This window comes from Mastigoproctus giganteus, chromosome 4 (genome assembly GCF_048544385.1).
Source record: "Mastigoproctus giganteus isolate SK-2022 chromosome 4, ASM4854438v1, whole genome shotgun sequence".
NCBI lineage: Eukaryota > Metazoa > Arthropoda > Arachnida > Uropygi > Thelyphonidae > Mastigoproctus > Mastigoproctus giganteus.
In genome coordinates, this window is record NC_143578.1 from 207639468 (window position 1) to 207660771 (window position 21304).

General features: G+C 37.3%; 1 protein-coding gene across 1 annotated transcript in view; it reads left to right on the top strand.

The window, feature by feature from the left end:
* Positions 1 to 21304, top strand: part of LOC150087352 (uncharacterized) — an 88501-nt gene that overhangs the window by 30467 nt on the left and 36730 nt on the right. The window contains exon 3 of the mRNA XM_090372016.1: positions 6704 to 6780. Coding sequence (XP_090228142.1) covers positions 6704 to 6780 — 77 coding nt within the window. The remainder of the gene's footprint in view (positions 1 to 6703; positions 6781 to 21304) is intronic.

Sequence of the window (21304 nt, forward strand, 5' to 3'; positions counted from 1 at the left end):
TTTCTTTTCTGGATTTTTTGCAAAATGCAAGGCCCGCAGTAATAATAAGAAATGATTCCTGCTCATGTTATCTGCGAACACATGTAACAGCTTATCTGTTTTCCAATAATCTTGTTTGCGGTTCAGTCGAATGGTTCCCATATGTAAAATTAATCCTAAAAATACCAGCATTTCATCTGTAGTGGTGTCCTTCCATTCATTTATTTGAGAATGTTCTTTATTTTCTCGGGGAAGCAGTATTTCATGAGCATAAACATTTGTTTGTGTAATTATTTCATCCACGATATTGTCGGTCAATAAATGACAAAAGTAATCTATAGGATTATCACCTGACACGGGTTGCAGCAAAGACTTGGATTTTGTGAAACGAAACTGTTTCATCGATGTTATGTCATTTTCCCATATGACATTATCCAACTTACCGGAATCCTGCAGTGGAAGTATATCTTCTTCATCTACATTTTCCGAATCTGAAGCGTCCTTTGGAGGGATAAAATCGTCGTAACTGACGTCCCTGGGATATACGTCAGATAAATCCTCCAACATTTTTGCAATTTCTTCATCTGTAAGGGATTTTTTATATTGCACATTTCTTCTTTTTGGGCGTGACTGGCCTGCTAAACTGTCATCTACACAATCATATTACAAGGCTTTTCCGCACGTCACGTAACAAAATGTTCAACCGCGTAGAACTACATATAGTTTACACCCTTTACTTGACGCCGAAACAACTATACACAGCAGAAACATAATGCCAACTGAAGTTGACAACTTCATACAAAAGTCTGATGAATCCCGCGCCCGTGCATGATTGGCTACTGGGTAATGATGCCACATTCCGCATCTGAGTGTGATCGGCTCTTCAATACTGCTGCAACATCACGCGCTGGTGCGTGATCGGCAGCGAATGTGTTAAGGGAGTAATAAGCCACATCTGTCCATCCCCCTTAATCCACCCTTGACTCGAGATATCACACCGGTCATGAGAAATGCGTTACGCGCTCTAATCACACTACTAGTAGTGCGAGCGTGGGAAGCACCTCTAGTGGAAGTTGCGGATGACGTCACTTCCATGACCGATCAGATTTACTCGGTAGAAAGTCAGAAAAACTGCGAGCCCATTGTTAAAATATTCACGGCTCACCACTGAGTCCAGCTCCGAATCTGTCTCTACTGGAGCTTTTATGGTTGACTGCCTAAACTATCTGATTTTTTACTTTCAATCTGATACAATCTTCCTTTCGTTACAAAAATGTACAACACAGACATTGACTGCCCAGAGACGTTGGAAGTCATAGCTTGGAAAATCCCCGGGAAAGCAGCTAGGTCCAAAGCAACATTAGCCCCTTTACTAATCCAACTCCGTTCAATCGAAAAGCATTTCCTATTCAACACTCTGTTCTTTGTCAACAGTTTGAATATAGACCCAGTCTTAATAGCCCAAAACAAAGCTCTCCTGTTGCAAGTGGCTAAACTCATATTAACAAATCTTCACCAAACTAAATATAACCACAATATTACATTCTTCCTCTCCTTTCACCCTGACTTTACAGTCTAGATGGCTAGATAACTTTAATGACCACAGAGAACGTACCTTCCACTCATCAGGTAACTCTTTATGTATTCTTGAACTGCAGTTCTCATGCACTAGCTAATCTCGTGAATTTTGTGATAGTCAAGTCACACCAGTTGTGTATTTAATTGGAACTACATGTGTCAATAATTTTTCCTTTCCTATTGTATTCTATTCTAAATGTATGTGTCTTTATGCTTTAATGTAAGCCCCTATAGCTGTTGCATTAGTTGTCTGGGGCAAGCTCAGCACTGTACAGCATAATTTCTGTATGGCCGTGTAGAGATGGTACATCTCTACACAGAGGTACATGTAGAGATGGTACATCTCTACACAGCCACACTGGTCTGGCATTTTGTCCAGAATGCCTCTTGGACAAACCTGCAGCCACTGGCTCGTCTGTAGCTGTTGCCTCTCTGCATTGTAGGAACTCGTGACTGAGAACTAATAAACGGAATTTATTATTGATTAGATAGAAGGTTTCTAGATAGTTTAGGAGTTGGCATTAATAGATTTCTATAATATCTCAGTAATTGGATGGGAGGAATTTGTCACCCCTTTTAGGAACCGGCTGAATATGAGCAAATTTCCAAGCAGAAAGGAAAATGTGTGACAATATTAAAACCTGTGACAATATTAAAAAAGGATTATTTTTTTTTAAGATGGAGCGAGGCCCCTTGTAATGTGAGGCCCTAAGCTGTAGCTTGTTTAGCTTATGTGTAAATCTGGCCCTGACTGACACTTTCTTGGCATCAAAAGTAGACTGTTTCATCAAGACTTAATTAATATTATATACATTTAAGAAACCCAGTAGATTTTTATTGATAATCTCATTTAAATTCAGGAGTCAGTTTTTATGGATGAAAAATCTGAATTTGTAACAAAACTAAGCAATGCTATCCTAAATAACTTTGTCACTGTGTGAATAATGTCCATCAAAATTACTTTTCCTCAACTTTGGCTGGTAGTAGGAATTGAACCCTCATTCCTTTTCCACATGATGAGTGAGAAGTGATGAAGGCTTCTTTAAGGCTCGATTGTGTGAAGGCCTTTAAGACAGAACTTCTGTTTAAAACAAGGTGAACAAACTAAGTACACAGAAGAATTATTTTTTTCTGAAAAACTGAAATTCTTGTTTTTGGTAGTAAAACTGGCATATTTATATCCCAGAGGCCTTGCTTGCAGTCCTTTTTGGAGATCTAGCTATTCACCTAAATATAGCTATGTCCGAAATTGTGACAAAGCTAAATGCATAAAAATAATTTAATTAATAAATGCAGTATCTTTTTGCTATAATAGTAAAAAGTATTTTTTGTTTCCCTTGAATGATTTGCAAATAGCAGGTGATTCTGAAAAGGTGGGCTTGAAATTAGGAGCCAAAAAAGAATATTAAAAAGTTTGTTTTTTATTTAATGATTTACATATAAAAGGTGATTCTGAAAAGGTGAGAGTGAACTCATGAGTAATTCTTCAGTCAAAAAGAACAAAAGGCTGATATATACCTTGGTCATTAAAGTTACCTGGACACCGAGTGAATAAGCCTCGTTGGTAATTATTAATTCCATCATCTTTGGAAGGCTGCCAAACAAGAAATAAAGTAAATGGTGTCTCTCTCTCTGTTTTTACCTTGGTCGTTAAAGTTACCTGGCTGCTGAGTGAATAAGCCTCATTGGTAATTATTAATTCCATCATCTTAGGAAGGCTGCCAAACAAGAAAGAAAGTAAATGGTGTCTCTCTCTCTGTTTTTAGTTTAGCAGCACAAGCAATAAAAGAAGTGAATCTGTTAACAGCAGAATTATTGAAGACATTAGAGGGTGGTGAAAATGGTCATCAAACAAGTATGCCTGGGATATTTATTTTATGCAGTGCAAGTGACAGGTTAGAATTGATAACTTTTTGGAAGAATACAGAGAACCATCTAACGCACAGGCTTGAAATTGGTTTATCATGTGAAGGCAAAATGTCTGTACCAGAAAAGATTCTGAATGGACATCTCTCTGCAATGATAAGACCATTCAAGTGCTTGTATGCATCTTAGAAAGACAGGTAGGTTTGGGTCTTAAAACGTTCAGTGGGGGGAAGAGTAGTGTGCACGGTAAACAAGAAAGAATAAATTCTCAATCATCTCTCTGCAATGATAAGACCATTCAAGTGCTTGTATGCATCTTAGAAAGACAGGTAGGTTTGGGTCTTAAAACGTTCAGTGGGGGGAAGAGTAGTGTGCACGGTAAACAAGAAAGAATAAATTCTCAATCATCTCTCTGCAATGATAAGACCATTCAAGTGCTTGTATGCATCTTAGAAAGACAGGTAGGTTTGGGTCTTAAAACGTTCAGTGGGGGGAAGAGTAGTGTGCACGGTAAACAAGAAAGAATAAATTCTCAATCACATTACATCCTGCACTGTCTCTAGGACAATTTCTGCTAAGTTAAACACATCACAAACAACCATCTGGCAAGTTTTCCATGAGTGTCTGTGACAATTTGCTTGCCTGTTATCCATCTCGGCAAATGTCAAAGTTCAAAGTTTTTTAGGGAATTACTAATTTGGAAGGGGATAATACATGCTGCTGTAATTAAAGAAATAACACTATTACACCACGTAATTTTTGGATTATGATATTTATTGAAATGTCACATTACAACACTGGGTTGTTTACCATTATACAAACTGGCTATGTTCTGTTACTCCACTGAATCCCTTTAACTGGCTTATAAGGTGGGCTCTAAAAGCATAACAAAGAAGTATGTAACAAAGAGAGAAAACACAAAACTGTAGAAAAACACGAACTTATTGTAGATTAAACTCCTACATCTGAAGAGGCAATAATGTGGGAGGGATGCTCTCTTTCTCTCTTTCATTCACTTTTAACTCATTTAGTTATTGTGCATCCACCATACTGCCCACTCAAACAGCATGGTTACAAATGTAATAACCAGTGCTTCAACTGCAATATATGAGATGTGAATAGCTTATGTGATATGCAAAACAAAAATAACAATGGCTGGATTTCTATTTTTCATGATTTTATTGAAATACATGATGGCTTGGAAAATCTTTCTAAATGAGCAAAATATAAAATTTCATAAAAATCTGTCAATGGGAGTGAAGTTGTTGTTAACATGCAAGGACACAGGTGCACTACACACATGGCTATGGGGACAATTATTTCAATTGTAATGCTTATTTTTGGAGAAAATTTGTGTCCACCACTGTGTGTGTGTGTGTGTGTATGGACACACATTTTCTCCAAAAATAAGCATTACAATTGAAATAATTGTTCCTATAGCCACGAATTTGTTATACACTGATGTAAAATGATTATGAATTTTAAGTAACTTAGACTGGTTACATCCAACTTTTCCAGGAAAACACCTCTCTATTGAGAGTAATAATTACTTTTCTTCCTTGCAGTTGACTGAGTGTATACAATACTGCTGCTGAATAGGAAGTGAAGATAGCAGCAGCAGAAGGTGCATGTTTTTATAAACAAGATGATGCAGTACCACTCCAATATTACAAAATTATGATGCAATGTCATACAAAATTTACAGGGTGATGTAATAGTGTCTTGGGATGACATAATTTTACCTATAGAGGGAGTCTAAGGAAATATTGAACTTTGAGGGTGATGTAATTTATGTGGCCGTGTGCGTGTACACAAACATGATTAAAAAATGCTTACAGCTTGGCATGGACTAAATAATGTCTGCCCAAACTGTCAAAAGAGAAGAAACTACTTACTGTCAAGTAAATAAGGGTTCAAAAATATTAATACAGTATTTCATTCTGGGGAATATACAATAGGGCAAATATAAGAGAGAGAGCCAAGGGAAGAAAAGAAAAGGAATCTAAGGAAAGAAATGAAGGTGGGGGAATGGGAGACGAATTGAAAACTGTTATTGGAAGTCTGCTGACCTCTCTAAGATGACTTAAACAATAGGATGCACCCTTTTATTACTATTATGAATCAACAGGGCTTACCTTTATTTTTTGATATAGGAAGCTTCTTTTCCAACCTTTTATTACTGAAAGTTTATTACAAAAGCAAATTTTGTTGCTCTCGAGGCTTGGTGACTGCATGTTGACCACACAATTCCCATTCGTTTGAAAAGCCCTGTTGAATGTTTAGGAATATAAAATGAAGAATAATTTGAAAAATAAATTAATATGTGGAGGATTGAAGTCTTGAGACAGACTGTAGCCCAAATCCTATATTGCAGGGGTAAATGGAATTTTAAACACACAGTATTCACAACAGACATCCCTGTCAGAGCAATTTACATTAAATCATGAATACAATCATTAATTGTATTTAGCAGTCATACATGTGCTTGAACCATGGTTCACTCAAAGAGTGTGTGTGCTACTGTACTCTTGATCCTGGTCACTCAGTTATATCAGGCTTCATACTGTAATAATTAACTATGAAATGAGGAATTACCTCTATGATATTCTGCAGAACACTTCAATACTTATTCTCTCTGTAGTTATGAGTATTAAATGAATTGTAATCACTTGAAGATAAAACTAATGATCCAATGCACCAGGAATCATGGTCCAAGAATCCCCAACCCGACCCCAAATACATCAAACCATCTACCAAAATCACCAAGTGAAAGAAGACATTAAGTCTGTACTTAAAAAACGAGTGCTAAAATAATTTTAAAAAAATTTTAAGTATGGACTTAATGTCTTCTTTCTCTCGATGAGTTGGGTTGGGGATTTTTGGACTTTAAATCATATTGATCGTAATAAATTTAGAACAGAAAGAAATTGAAAAAGTTCTAAATTTTATCAAAAACTTATCCTCTATGCCAGAGCCCAGAAAAATGCGACTACTACAATCAGTGCCGTACTTGGGCATTGTCAATTTTTAATATTTTTGATATCAAATTTATAAAAAACTTACTTTAAAATGTTCCATTTCATAATATTCTGACTGTACAACGTTATCAAAAGTATTGGGATACTGAGAAATAACAATTTACTACTTAGAATTTAATACATTACAGAGCTGTTAATGACAATTTGGCATTTTACATTTTAAACATTGTTGTGAACATTGCTAATTTTATATTGTAAACATTGCCGTGTCATTTTATATTGTAAACATTGTTATATTACAGAAAGTGAAGGGAGCCCCGTAATCCCTAACAAGTTGAGAAATACAGAAAAGGAACTCCTGGAAGTACTCCTAACACTAGTGAGTAAACTGCAGTCATTTCCCTTACAATTCGTAATTTCTCAATCATTTCACAGGAAGCCCTCATTCTTTGCCACAGTCCTTCCTAGAGAATCACCAACCAGTTGGTGATAAACTACACGTAATATAAGCTAAGTGAACAAAACATCACCAGTTCATTTCTGAGGATGCTTTTTATTTATTTTATATTTTTTGTGAAGTTCTTTGTGACAAAGAAAATTGCATCTAAAGTAATCAAACCGTCTGTGGCTAACATTAAAAGCTTTTTCATTTGCACTTTGCCAAATTATTGCTTTGTATGCAGATGTAAACTTCATTAGAAAATTTATACTAATTTCATTTATAACTGTAAGAAGCATATTAAAACATCTGAAGATATTTTGTCTTTTTTAAATTATTCTTGAAAGTGAAAATATATAAGTAATTGGATAAAATATTGAGGTTGCAATGAAATTTATAAGAAGAGTTGAGAAATTCTCAATATAATACAAATCAAAGCAAACTGATTTAACAGCAGTATGACCCTATGTGAGCATGATGAAATGTCAATTTCCTATATTTGTTGTTTGAAGTAGACAGGGTAGTCCCAGGATCTTCGTTTGGGGGGCACTAAAGCAATATTGTGCAAAATTATTAAACTTTAATCATCATAGCAGTAAAATAAAATCTATATTATATTGATCACAAGAAGGGGTTATACATAGGTGCACCATGTTATATGGCACCCTGTAATATATTTGTTCTCCTTTATGTAAATTACTTAAATACAAAAAAAAAAAAAAAAATTTACTATTTTATTCACAAAGGAACATTTTTACAAATGTAAAACAATGTCACACAACCAGAGATTTAAAAATTAATAAATCTATTCATCTTTACTAAAAAATGTTCTGATGCTAATTTATGTAAATAAATAAATAAAAATCTCACCTTTAATGCAGATTGGTCTGTGTCCCATTGATGATCTTATGGGGGAGAGAGAGAGAATTAACTTCAACTTAGTGATGGAAATCTTGCAACTGTCATTATAAAAAGAAATTGCAGTGCATCACAAATTTGAAACATCTTCACCATAAGAAATTATAAATGTAAGAACTCCTGGAGGTTTCTTTGGTAAGACACCATTTAGAGTATGAAGTAACATTTTGAGGTCACAAATTTTGTTGTATACAGTTCTTTGCCTTAAACATCAGTATCGTAAATATTACCAAGCTCAATGCAATCTTTATGAATATGGTTTCTATTCTCATTATTGAGAAGACTTTTAACATCAAAGAGGAATTCCAAACTTAGAATTTAAATCTTTAGGAGGCGAAAAAAGTATATTTTTTGTTGTAACCATTTGATAACACTCTTCATTACATGCATAATTTCCTCTTCCTTTGAGTGTGGCTAGCGCTAGTTCTCCAGTCTTTTTTCGCTGTTCTCTTTTCTTTCTTTCAATTGCTGTCCATCATTGTTGACATTTTTGTTTTAGCAGTTCTAATTGCATTTCACAAAAATCACCCTGCATATTACAAAGTTCCACATTCAAAGACATACCAAATCAAATGCATCTCTGAAGTTCATAGTGGATCATGTAAACCTTTTTGGACATGATCAGCTCTTCCAAGAACACCATACCAATCTCTATTGAAATATAAAATTAAAGTCGAACATATACTTTAATAGACAATCTGCCTCACTTCTAGTTTTGTGTGTTGTAGTTACATGTTCTGGCAATTTTTTTTAGTAGTCCCACTAGTTCAAGTCCCATAAACAATGACCTTAACAGCATTTGTGCTTGCATTCTTCCATGTTTAAGTTTCATGTTTTACCGTTATCTGTATGGTGTTCTTCCCAACGAAGTGTTGAATGAGAGAAAAACAGATAAATACCCTTAATAATACCAAAAAATGTTATAACAAGTAGAACAGTGTTCAATGATTTCTGTCACAGATCCTTTGTTGATTGCCTGATATGTGTCCAAACATCACAGCCATGGTATCATAGCATTGGGATCAACAATATGCCAAAGTTAGGCTGCCTGAATCCAATTTTTTCCATAATTACTTTTCAATGCTCACTGTATCTTTATCATATATTTAATATAACATAGAACTGATTACTTAATTTGTAATTTGTTGTCATAAAATCAACATCCACTCATGTGAGAACCCCTTGCCGACCGGGCTAGCCAGGTGGTTAAAGTACCTGCCTGGCAACCCAAAGGTCGCGGGTTCGAATCCCGCCTCGGGCTTGGATCAGAGTAAAATGCCAAAACTTTGGGAGGTGCATTATGGCCACAGAAGCCGATGCACAAAAAAAAAAAAAAAAAAAGAGACCCCCCCCCCTCTGGATATATCAGAGGAGCTTTCACATAAGTGAATATTGATTATGATCACATAAGTCGCTTATTAATTGTTTCTTTACTGTAGAAGCACGTGAATGAATAAATTCATTTTGAATTTGTGGTGATAGTATTCACCATATAGTGAAAGTAAGTCAGAGGCTTTAGCTGCACTGGCAAAAAAAAAAAAAAAAGAAACAGATAATTAATTTTCTCCATCATGTTTAAGATGATTTGCTAAAAGTGGATCATATTGTGCTACTATTTTTAGAAGGGATCATTAGTTCCTCACATTTATTCCTTAATTGGAAATCTATTTTCTGCATGGCCACATTGAGTGACAACTTAATACAGGCATTTTTTAGAGAGGTTTATCAAATTATAAGAGGGAGCTAAATGATTTTGTGATAACTGAGAGGAAAGCGGAACAGAAATTATTGAATGAAAACATGAAAAAGGCACGTGGGGTGGATGAAATCTTTCCAATTATGTTAAGGGAGGCAAACCTGTAGTCATGATTATGAGAGCATCTCTAGATTCAGAGAAAGTCCCTACAGATTGGAGATGTGCAGAGCCAGACAAAGGTATTCGTGCCCTGGGCAAAAAGATTATTTTGGTGCCTCTTCACATATCCTAGAAATCTGTGTAGCCAAGTTATAATCTATAATCAAGCTATAATCAGTTTCTGGTGCCCCGGGTAGTTGCCCTGGTAGCCCATGCCTTAATCCAGCACTGGAGATGTGCAAATGTGTCCCAAATTCATAAAGGAGGATCAAAAGGTGACAAGAGTAACTAGCATTAGTAGTGGCAAATGATGCAAGAAAGTAAGCGTATACAGAATCAACCAAAAAAAAAATTACACTACCCATTTTACCTATTCATTTCCTCCAATAGTTTGTCTAATTCTTCCTTGAATTTATTTCAGCTATCAACTTCCACAACAACTGATGGAAGTTTGTTCCAGCAATCAACCACCCGTTGGCTAAAGGAAAACTTCTACACATCTGTTCTGCAACCATCCTTCCTCAATTTGAATCTGTGTCCCCTCGTGTGTGTAGTCTGAGCAAGAGGAAGAACCTCATGAGCTTGCTCAATTCATTCAAAGCCTTAAACATTTCAATCAGATCACCTCACAGGTGCCTAGTCTCCAGATGCTGCAATTGCAGAACTGAAGCCTTTCTTGTTAAGGCACCCCTTTATTCTCCTTTTCTGTACTCATTCTAGCAGCCCTATATCCTTCCTAAAATGAGGCATCCAGACCAGTGTGCAGTACTCAAGATGTGGTCTAACCATTGCCTTATACAATGGGACAATCACCTCCTTATCCCTGCTAGAAAAATTCCTGTATATCATTGACAAAACCCCCATGAGCTGTCCTCGCAGCCTGCCTGTCTGCATTGCTCAGAGAACTGTACATGATGGCATAATTACCCCCCCCCCCAAGGTCTTTTTCATTTTACACTACCCTGACCATAGTACCCCACAGTCGGTAGGTTACTCTAGGGTTACTGCAACCCACGTGCAGTACTTTGCATTTGTCAATGTCAAATTCCAATTGCCGTTTCTCAGCCCATCTGCTAATTTTTCTAGATCTTGTTGCAGTAGCATACCGTCATTCTTGTCATTACCCATCCTGCTGATCTTTGTATCATCTGCAAACTTGGACATTAAGCCTGATATGTCTTCATCAATATGTGTGACAATATAGAAAATAATGGGCCCAACACCAAGCCCTGGGGGACCCATTAATAAATAGTCCATGACGAGCAGTGTCCATTGATTACAACTCTGTCTTCTCCCACTCAATCGTCCTTTTATCCATAACAGCAACTTTTCATTAATGCCATGCTGCTCCAATTTATACAGCAGTCTTTTATATGCAACGGTATCAAAAGCTTTCCCAAAAGTCAAGTATATGATATCAAACTTATTTTTTGCACCCAAGTGTCTTTATGACCACATTGCAGTATCCAATCAAATTGGTCTCACAAGATTTCCCCTCAACAAACCCATGCTGTGCCTGAAGTATAACTGCAGCCTTGTTTAGATGATCATGCATTATTTCTTTTACCAGTGACTCTATTTTTTTCCCTGGAACAGAAGTTAAACTAACTGCTCTGTAATTACTTGTGTCACCCTTTGATCCCCTTTGTGAATTGAGGATACATTTACAACTCTCCAGTTTGTGGGCACCCCGAATTCATTGATACTCTCATAATTATGGCCAAGGGTTTGCTTATTTCCTTTGATGCCTCCCTTAATATAATTGGGCAGATCCCATCCACCCCAAGTGCCTTTCTTATGTTTACAATTTCTCTTCCAATTTCCTCTCAATTATTACAAAATCCTTTGGCTATTAGAGTTTGATAAACTTCTGGCATCCCCTTCACTAAAGCATTCCTCATGTGTGAATGAGGATGCAAAATACTCATTAATTTTGTCAGCAACCTGAGCAGGATCATCAACAATCAACATCAAGTGGACCAATGTGATTCAACCTCTTCCTTCTGCTGTTAATATAAGTAAAGAACTCTTTGCTGCTTTTCTTGGCATTCTTTGGCATAGACTTCTTGTAATCTGCCCTGGCTTGCCTTAACCTACTTTGTGATGGATTGTGAACTAGTTTATATCTACCATAGGATTCTGGGTTACCTGATAATTTATATTCAACCCATGCATTTTTCTTCTCTGCTATGAGTCTCATCAGTTCATCTGACATCCAATTAGGCCTATACCTTTAAGGGTATTTCTTAGTTGGTATGAAAAGGCTAGTAGCATCCATGACTAATTCCTTGAATGCTTCCCATTTAGAATTTGCTGATGATAACATCATCAGTTGGTTCCACTGTATAGAATTTAAAAACTGTCTGAGACCACTGTAGTCATCTTTTCAAAAGTAAAGGCCCTTCCCTTTACCCTTGATGGTACTTAACATCTTTAAGTAAATCCCAAATCAGTGCACTGTGATCAGTGCCACCTAGTGGTTCTTTTATTTGCAGATTCTTAATGCATGAATAATCACTGCTGATGATCAGATTAAGAGTATTACTCTCTCTCTCTCTCTCTCTCTCTCTCTTTTTGCCTCTCTAGCCTGCTGCTGTAGAAAACAGTCAGCCAGTAAATCCAAAAAAGTTTTGCTAGTCTGTGAGTGATAAGCCTTAGGCCTCCTTGTACCATGTAGCTAATAATAATAATAAAAACATTGCACTGACCCTTGATGTCATCTGGATGCACTGCCTTAAATTTTGTGCTTCTTAACTAAGAGCACTCCCCCCCCCCCAATGTACTCTGTCCTTTCTATATTTACCCTCAGGGGCTCACATCTTGTGAGTATGGGCTTGGCATACCCAGGGTCTTAAGCTGGATATCATCATTCTTCTCTTTTTTGGTGATTCCTTTCTACTTCTCTCTCTCGTTCTCTCAGGGTAACTTGGAAATTTTTTTGGCTGGTGCAGCATAAGCCTCAGGCTTCCTTACACCATATGGCTAATAATAATACATTGTACTTCCTATATTCAAATTGCACATCCCTTAGAGCTGAGTGTCACCACATCTATATCCCAAAAATGTCTGCATTCGATGTCTTGACGAGCACCTCAAATTCATCAATTTTATTTACTATGCTCCTAGCATTGATGTAAATAAAAGTATATATGAACTTGTTCTTACTCTTAGTTACCCTAATACAGCCTATGTATTTACTTGTTTCATAATGACTTCCAGCAATCTTTGAAATCTCCAGCACCATGCTTTCAAGTTGGTTCCAATGGAAGTAGTGCAGAATCACTTTCACCTCTACCTGCATCTCTTGTTAATCTATTAGTCTGTGTATCCTCCCTCCCCCAAGCCAGCAGTTTTCCAACTCGCCTAACACTACCTTGATGGCATCAGCAAATATTGTTGCCCCCCTTTCTATTATCTCCTCCCTGTAGAAGTAAGTCCACTGTAGCAGAAGTAAATTTCCCTATAGAAGAAGTAAATTATAGCACTACTTACGTGTTTTAATAATTGAACTTGTGACATAGACCATAACATACGACAGTAATATTCGCAGAGCTTTTAGAATCAGTGATTTGGCATAGATATAATATTGCAAATAGCTAGCATGAGAGTTCAAACCACGTAGGTGGCAATAGATAGTTAAATTTATTATCTATTATAACTACTTAGATTTTACAAACCTAACTTTTTAACTTAATACACATAACTTAAACTTGATAGGATATATGAAATTCATATAGTGTTAACTCGGTAGAAATTAAAATGACACTGAAATATATATATATATATATATATATATATATATAGCTTTATTACTGCATTGGGATATAAGTTTAGTGTAATATTTTTAATTGTATTGAAATTGAATCAAAATCACGCCTCAGATAAGAGCAGCAAAGCAAAAAGTTCAAGCTAGTGGGAGTGCTGTGGCTTGGGGAGAACCGAGGGGGTAGTTGTCCTCTGAATCACAGCCATTTGAAATGTACTGCTTGTTTGATGTTTGTGGAGCTATCAAGAATGATATTGCCAAGGGGGATGTCTTTGTGTGTGCTCGATGTAAGGAGTGTGAAGAAGCTAGGTGCCAACTCGGCATTGTTATGGGCCTTTATGAGAGCATGAAGAACAGGGTTAGATGCCCTCGAAGGACTTAAATTAGGAGGCCCAACAAGCTCTCAGCTGTCCACTTAAGTGCTGGAGCTTGCATTTAATCATCAGGTAACAAAGCAGCAATCCTTGAGGCAGAATGCACTTGTCCCACAGGAACTAGTTGTTGGTGACTTTATTGTCAGGGTAATAGGGAATATATTGTGCAAAAAGGATGGGTGGAACAGGACCAGAGTATATCTGCCAGGGGCAAAAGTTGATGATGGTGTAGAGCAGATATCATCTTTTAAGGGTGTAAAAGGTGATATTGTTGTACATGTTGGCACTAATGACATTAAGAGTAGGAGAATGGCAGAATTACTTAATAAATACAGGTCAATGTTGAAAAAAAAAAAGAGTTAGGGTTGAATTTGAAAGTTGGTCACTTGCACACTAGCAAGGCTTTTGTGGATTTATTGGATGTTTTCAACAACAGTATGTTCGAGAGGCAACCAGAGGGAGTAATTCTCTTGATCTGAATATCAATATGATTCTTCATGCATTGTCCCAGGGTGCCAAGCGTTCCGTGACCAAGTGATTTCTGTGCATTCCAAAAAGCATTATATCCAAAGAACCTTTGAACAAATTATATTTTGTTTCGTCTACCATTTTTTTATTTATAAATTACTGTGGCACTTTCGCACTACAAGAAGCAGGCAAAGGCCCAGAAGGAAGGCCACCTTTCTGTTTCTAACAGTACTAACCAAATAACTCAGCTGCTTAGTCACCTAGTGGCACTGCTCCTGCCTCCCCGTGTTGGGGCCGACCGGGCTAGCTGGGTGGGTATAGTGCCTGCCTGGCAACCCAAAGGTCGCGGGTTCGATTCCCGCCTCGGGCTTTGGATCAAAGTACTGCAAAAACCTTGGGAGGTGCATTATGGCCACAGAAGCCTATGCGCCAACAACTACAAACAAAAAAAAAAAAACCCGTGTTGGGGCCGGAAATCTTGGTGGTAAAGTAAACTCCCCAGGGCCAAAAGGAGCAAAACATGGAATGTGACAACTTCCCACCGATAAAGACTGCAAATCTGAATCATATGGATTTGCATCAACCTGATAGTGACTCCTCCAATCCAAAGAGACTGAAGACAGATGCTCCTTGAATTGAACACCCAAGTTTTCTGATTCTACATTCACTAACAAACCAGCCCCTAGGCAATCTATCACCATTTCTCATTCAAAAATGTCTTGAGAACATAGCTGGTTTCCCAAAAATGGCGAGACGACTAAAATCTGGCAACCTGCATGTAGAGACCACTAGCTCTAAACACTCTGAGTCTTTACTCAGACTCAACTCATTTGGTGGAGTTGTAGTCAAGGTGTCCCCACATTCCACACTTACTACATCCCAAGGTGTAATTTCAGAATGGGACCTAATGAATGTCTCAGAGGAACAAACAAACAGGAACTGCAGGATCCGAAAGTCACACAGGCCAAAAGAATTATGATGAAAAAAGAAGGTGAGATCATTCCAACTCGAGCATCATACTAACATTCAGCTCACCCAACCTACCTTCATCAGTGAAAGCAGGGTATTTGCATTGTTGCATTTGCCCATATATTCCAAACCCAATGAGATGTTATAAGTGTCAGAAATTTGGACATTCACAAACAGTCTGTCGAGGTGATCCAGTATGTCCAAACTGTGGATCAAAAGAGCATACCCAAGCTGACTGTAATGCCCAGTCTTCACTTTGTCCCAATTGTAAAGGCAACCATCCAGCCTTCTCTAAATATTTTGAACAGTGGAAATACAAGAAAAAAATCCAGAAATACAAAACAGAAAAGAAAGTCTCATTCCCAGAAGCACGAAAGCAATTACAACTACAGATGCCTAGACGTACATGTGCCGAAGCCTCTAAAAAATTTCATTCAGCATCAGTCCAAACTGATATATCAATTCCACCAAACATCTCCACTTCTGAATGGGCTTGATCCTTGCTCTCTTCTGTACCACAATCACCAAAGCAACATATTTCAAGCAGGACTAACAACACCAGTCACCATACCACCTGCTGCCCATGCAGTTACTGTAAGACCATTTCAAACAGAGAAGCCAGATCCCGTTAGCAAACAGCCAATTCACTCCATCCTTATGAATACCAATGAAATCCTCATTCAAGATGAAACAGAAACCATTCTGGAGATCCATCCAGAGGATGAAATAGACACAAGACCAATTTTCCCAAAAAGAGATAAAATTAAAAGTGACCGCATCAAACAGACTTTTAAAAAACAGACAGACTCAGCTCCTTCATCTAAATCTAAACAATGAACAACGTAGTCCAATGGAATTGCAGAGGCTTTCGTAGCAATATTGATGACATCCAGGAAATAATTAAATGTCATAATCCAGTTGGCATCTATTTACAGGAGACATATTTAATTCCTAAGGTATCTCTCTCGATCAAAAATTACACTGTTTTCAGAGAAGATATATCGGTTACAAATAAAGCTCACGGAGGGATTGCTATTCTCATAGATTCACGAGTCCCTTGCAGACACATTCCTTTGCAAACCTCTACTGAAGCTGTTGCTACACGAATAGCAATTGGAGTCACTATAACACTTGTTTCTATCTGTCTGCTGCCCAGTCAGCCTTGTACTATTCATGAACTTGAAGATTTAATTCTGCAGTTGCCAACCCCTTTCTGTTTATTGGGCAACTTCAGTGGACACCATCCATTGTTGGGCTCTCCCAATGCAGATGGACGAGGACAACTTATTGAAATGCTCATTGACAGGTAGAATTTAACCGTCCTAAATACTGGTTCACCAACTTGCATCCATCTCCCAACAGGAACAGTCTCCTCGATCTATCTATCTGCTCTCCGATCCTCTTTCCTTGTATTGAGTGGACAGCTCTTGATGATCCACTCAACAGCGACCACTATCCACTAATCTGTAAAATTCAACTTCACACTCTAACTTCAGAAAATGGCAGGAAATGGAAATTTTCCAAGGCTGATTGGGCAAAGTACACATATCATGTATCCTTTGATAATCAGATCATCGAATCGCATCTACTTGACATAGTCACCAGCCATATTACTAAACAAATACTAGCAGCTGCGTCTATTGCCATCCCACAGTCACAGTAAAGCTCCCGTAGATCCATAAATTATTGGTGGAATGAGGATTGCAAGAGTGCCAAAAAAGAAAAAAAAAACCAAGCCTGGAATATATTCCGCAAATGTCCTACTACCAATAATCTTATAAATTATAAGAAACTCACAGCCAAGGCTCACCATATCAGGAAGAAAGCAAAAAGAGACTCCTGGGTCCTATTTGCAAATTCAGTTAATAAAAATACAGATTGTAGAATAATATGGAGAAAAATAAAACAACTAAATGGCAAATTTCCTATTCTATCCTCCCTAATTTTCAACTGGAATGGACAGGAGCTGTGTACTCCTGCAGAAATTGCAAATGCTTTAGGGTCTGTATTTGGAAACAACTTCGGCAGGCATTTGGCTGCCACAATCACCTGACTTGTTGTCACTTGAATATTTTTCATGTTGGGGAGCAGCAAAATCTAAAAATTTATATAGTTAGGCCGAAAACAATTGAAGAGTTGAAAACCTCAGTATCAAATTACATTACTTCAGTTACACTGGAAACATTAATGACAGTGTTATACAACATAATGGAAAACATTTTCAGCATCTTTAATGTTTTATGTGAGTTTCATATTAATTTAAACAAGATTAAATTTGAAATAATGAAGTTTGTTTTCATTCTGTTAGACTATTAGTTTCCCTGCAGTTCCTTTTATAACACTTTTCTAGTCGAATGGTTCCTTTGGCCATGGCGTGAACTGGAAATAAATTTTCTTATACTTTATTGTGATAGAAGAGTTTCTCAGAAGCAAGAGAAAGGAAAAACAAGTTAGTGCTCTCATCGTATCTGAAAGTGGTGTGAAAGTTCAGTTATTTTTAAAACTTGGATGGCTTGCAGACAGCCAGCATTCAAGTGTCAAAGGTGATGTAGTACATTCTTGTTTTCATGCATATGGCATGGCTTCTTCATGCTGTTTTAAATATGATTATTTGAATTTGATAGACTGGATGAATTCCAAATTGTCTATGAAGGTTTGCACATAACATTTCTGGATGCACAATAGTAACTAATGTGCTGTTGTGGACATTGAATATATGGACATGGAATCTTGTGTTCTGCAACACTCCTAGTGTGTCTTGATTATTTTACCAGATTAAAAGTAAACTGAGAAATGCAATTTCTAAGATTTTCTTGATTATAATTTGTGGGTTGTCTTTTACAGTGAATGAATAGTGCATGAAAGCTGTTGCATGTGAGATGCTGACTGAATAGTACTGATAAGAAATTGCTGTTGGCCACTTCATGCAGTGATAAAATAACTTTAGCTCAATAATATGTGCTTATTGTACATCTCTCTCTCTCTTACACACTACTTTACGATGATGGACAAAAAACTGCATCACTTGTGAATTTTGCAAATAATGTGTATTGTGCCGCATTGTGGGTTGTAGAAATGTTTGAAATGCATTTGTTAGATGGCATATATATCTCTCTGAATGAAATCCAATAAAAAGACTCCACCTGATATAAATATCTTCCCAAAGGGTAAAATGCATAATTAATGGAAATATGAGAAATCATGCAAATGGCAATCATGACAACCAGACAAATTTTATTGCATGTACGTGTACAAACTGAAATGACAAGGTAACGTAATAGTATTATGTACTGTAAATATTTCGTTATTCCTCCTCGAGCTGCAATTACAGCCTTGCAACAATCTGGCATAGAGTTAATCAACTTCTGGATATATGGTTGCCCAATTTCGTGGTACCACACTCTTATTGTGCTCTCCTGCAGCTGAATCTTGTTGGCTTCTTCTGAGCAATTTTAGATGACATTATGTACAGCAATTTTCAATATGGTTCAAATGTGGACTGTTGCCGGGCCAGTCCAACACTGTAATGCCAGCATTTCTGAAGTATGACTGCACCTTAAGGGAGAAAAACGAGGGGATACATTGGTTTAAGTATGTTTTAAGCCTTGTGAGACAAGAAGACAAACTCATCATTAAATCTAAATAGCATAAAACTTACCAATTTTGCTGTATGGCATGGTGCTGAGTCCTGTTGAAAAATGCAGTTTTGGATGTGTGGGTGGTGATCCCTAATAATAGGTAATGATCCCTAATAACAGATGGGGATACCAGAAGTATACCTAATTATAAATGAGAACTATTTGATTTTGTGATAACTGAAAGGAAAGTGGAAGAGAAATTATTGGAGCCAAAGATCTAAGGCACCTGGGCTGGTGGAATCTATCCAGTTGATTAAAAGAATCAACAAAACAGGTAAGCAATCCTTTAACCATCATTATTAGAGTATACTTGGATCCAGAGGAGATTCCTATAGATAAAAGATGTGCAAATGTCTGTCATAGTCACAAGGGTAAATCCATGGGAGAAGTGAGTAATTATAGACAGTAGTAGTATTAGTAACGGCCGCATGGGGCAAGAAAGCCTATGGCTTATGCTGCACCAGCCAAAAAAAAAAAAAAAAAAAAAAATCCGAACAAAACAATGATAAAAATAAAATAAAATAAATAACTAAATAATAATAATTAATAAAAAAAAAAAAAAAAAAAGGAAATTAAACCTATCATCCTATGCGCTTCCCTTACAGGAAAGTACTAACCAGATGACCTTTGAATTTCCCCAAACTGTCGGCCTCTACCACCCATGAAGGCAACTTATTCCAGTATTTTATAACTCGCTGGCTAAAATAAAACTTCCTGCAGTCCAATCTAAACATTTCCCCAAGTAACTTAAATTTATGTCCCCTAGTTCTAGCATCATTTATAATCTTGAAAATTTTGTCCTCATTCATTTTACTGATGCCTCTCAGAGCCTTAAACACCTCAATCAAATCTCCTCTAAGGTGTCTAGTTTCCAAACTCTGCAACCCACATATTCGAAGTCTTTCTTCATAAGGACGCCCTTTTGCCGATCTCACCAGGCGAGTTACCCTTCTTTGCACCCTTTCAAGAAGCTCGATGTCTTTCTTTAGGTGCGGTCTCCATACTTGAACACAGTATTCCAAGTGTGGTCTAACATAAGCCTTATATAATGGGATTATCACGTCCCTATCTCTACTTGCAAAAGTTCGATAGATCATTTTATGGAACCTGTTTACAATGCTCAGAGAATTTCATGTCTGACCGTATTGTAACACCCAAGTCCCTTTCCTCCAGTACTGGGTTTAGTTGAACTCCACCAAGTGAATAAGTTTTTTTGGGATTACTGTTTTCCAGGTGTAATACCCTACACTTTGTTGGATTAAAGCACAGCTGCCATTTTTCTGACCATTCCTGAAGTCTATCTAGGTCTCTCTGAAGAAGCTCAGCTTGACAGTGATCATTAACTACTCTACCAATTTTAACATCTGCAAATTTAGACATCACACCCTCTATCCCTTCATCAATGTCGTTTATGAAAATTAAAAACAACAGTGGTCCTAATACTGATCCTTGGGGAACCCCACTTCTTACATCAACCCAATCTGAGGAATAGCCATTTATCACAACCCTCTGCCTCCTGCCCTGAAGCCATCCTTCTATCCATCTAAGGATTTTCCCAGTGATTCCAACCTGTTCCAGCTTATAAAGCAACCGCTCATGTGGGACTGAGTCAAAAGCTTTGCTGAAATCTAAATAAACAATGTCGAAATTATTCCCTAAATCCAGCTCGTGAGTGACCCTTTCGAAATAGCGAACCAGATTTGCTAAACATGATTTTCCCTTTACAAAACCATGCTGAGTATCCTTGAGAATTTCAATTCGATCCAAATGATCCTGAATTCCACCCTTGATCATTGCCTCCATGATTTTCCCTACTACTGAAGTCAGACTGACAGGTCGATAATTTCCAACTTCACTTTTAGAGCCACCCTTATGTATGGGAGATACATTTGCACTTTTCCAATCCAAGGGAATCTCCCCAGAGTCTAGGGATGCTCGCATAATTAGCCTCAATGGTTCAATGCACTCGCTTGCCGCCTCTCTTAAGATTATAGGGTATATTCCATCAACTCCAGGAGCCTTACTGGTCTGTAGGCTCGAAAGTTTTTCATTAAATAATCTTGAGAAATTTCAATATCATTAATTACATATTTTTTAACTTCGTTCCCACAATTTCCCATTGCCACAAAAGGCTTTTCATTTGTAAATATTGATGCCAAATAACTGTTGAGTTCATCTGCAACGGCAGCTGGTGTATTTATTACTATCTCCTTTCCCTTACGTAAAGGTCCGATCTGGTTTGTCCTGCTCTTCTTGGCATTTATATATGTGAAGAATTCTTTATCCCCCCTCTTTGCTCTGTTTGCTAGTGATTTCTCATAAACATTTGCCTGTCGAACCTTTTCTGTTGCTCTATTACACGTCACCTTGTAGCTGTTATAGGCTTCAGTACTTTTTATTGCTCTGTAACCTTTCCAGGCCACCTTTTTCTGCTCAAGTAATGTGGCAACTTCACTATTCATCCAACTTGAAACCC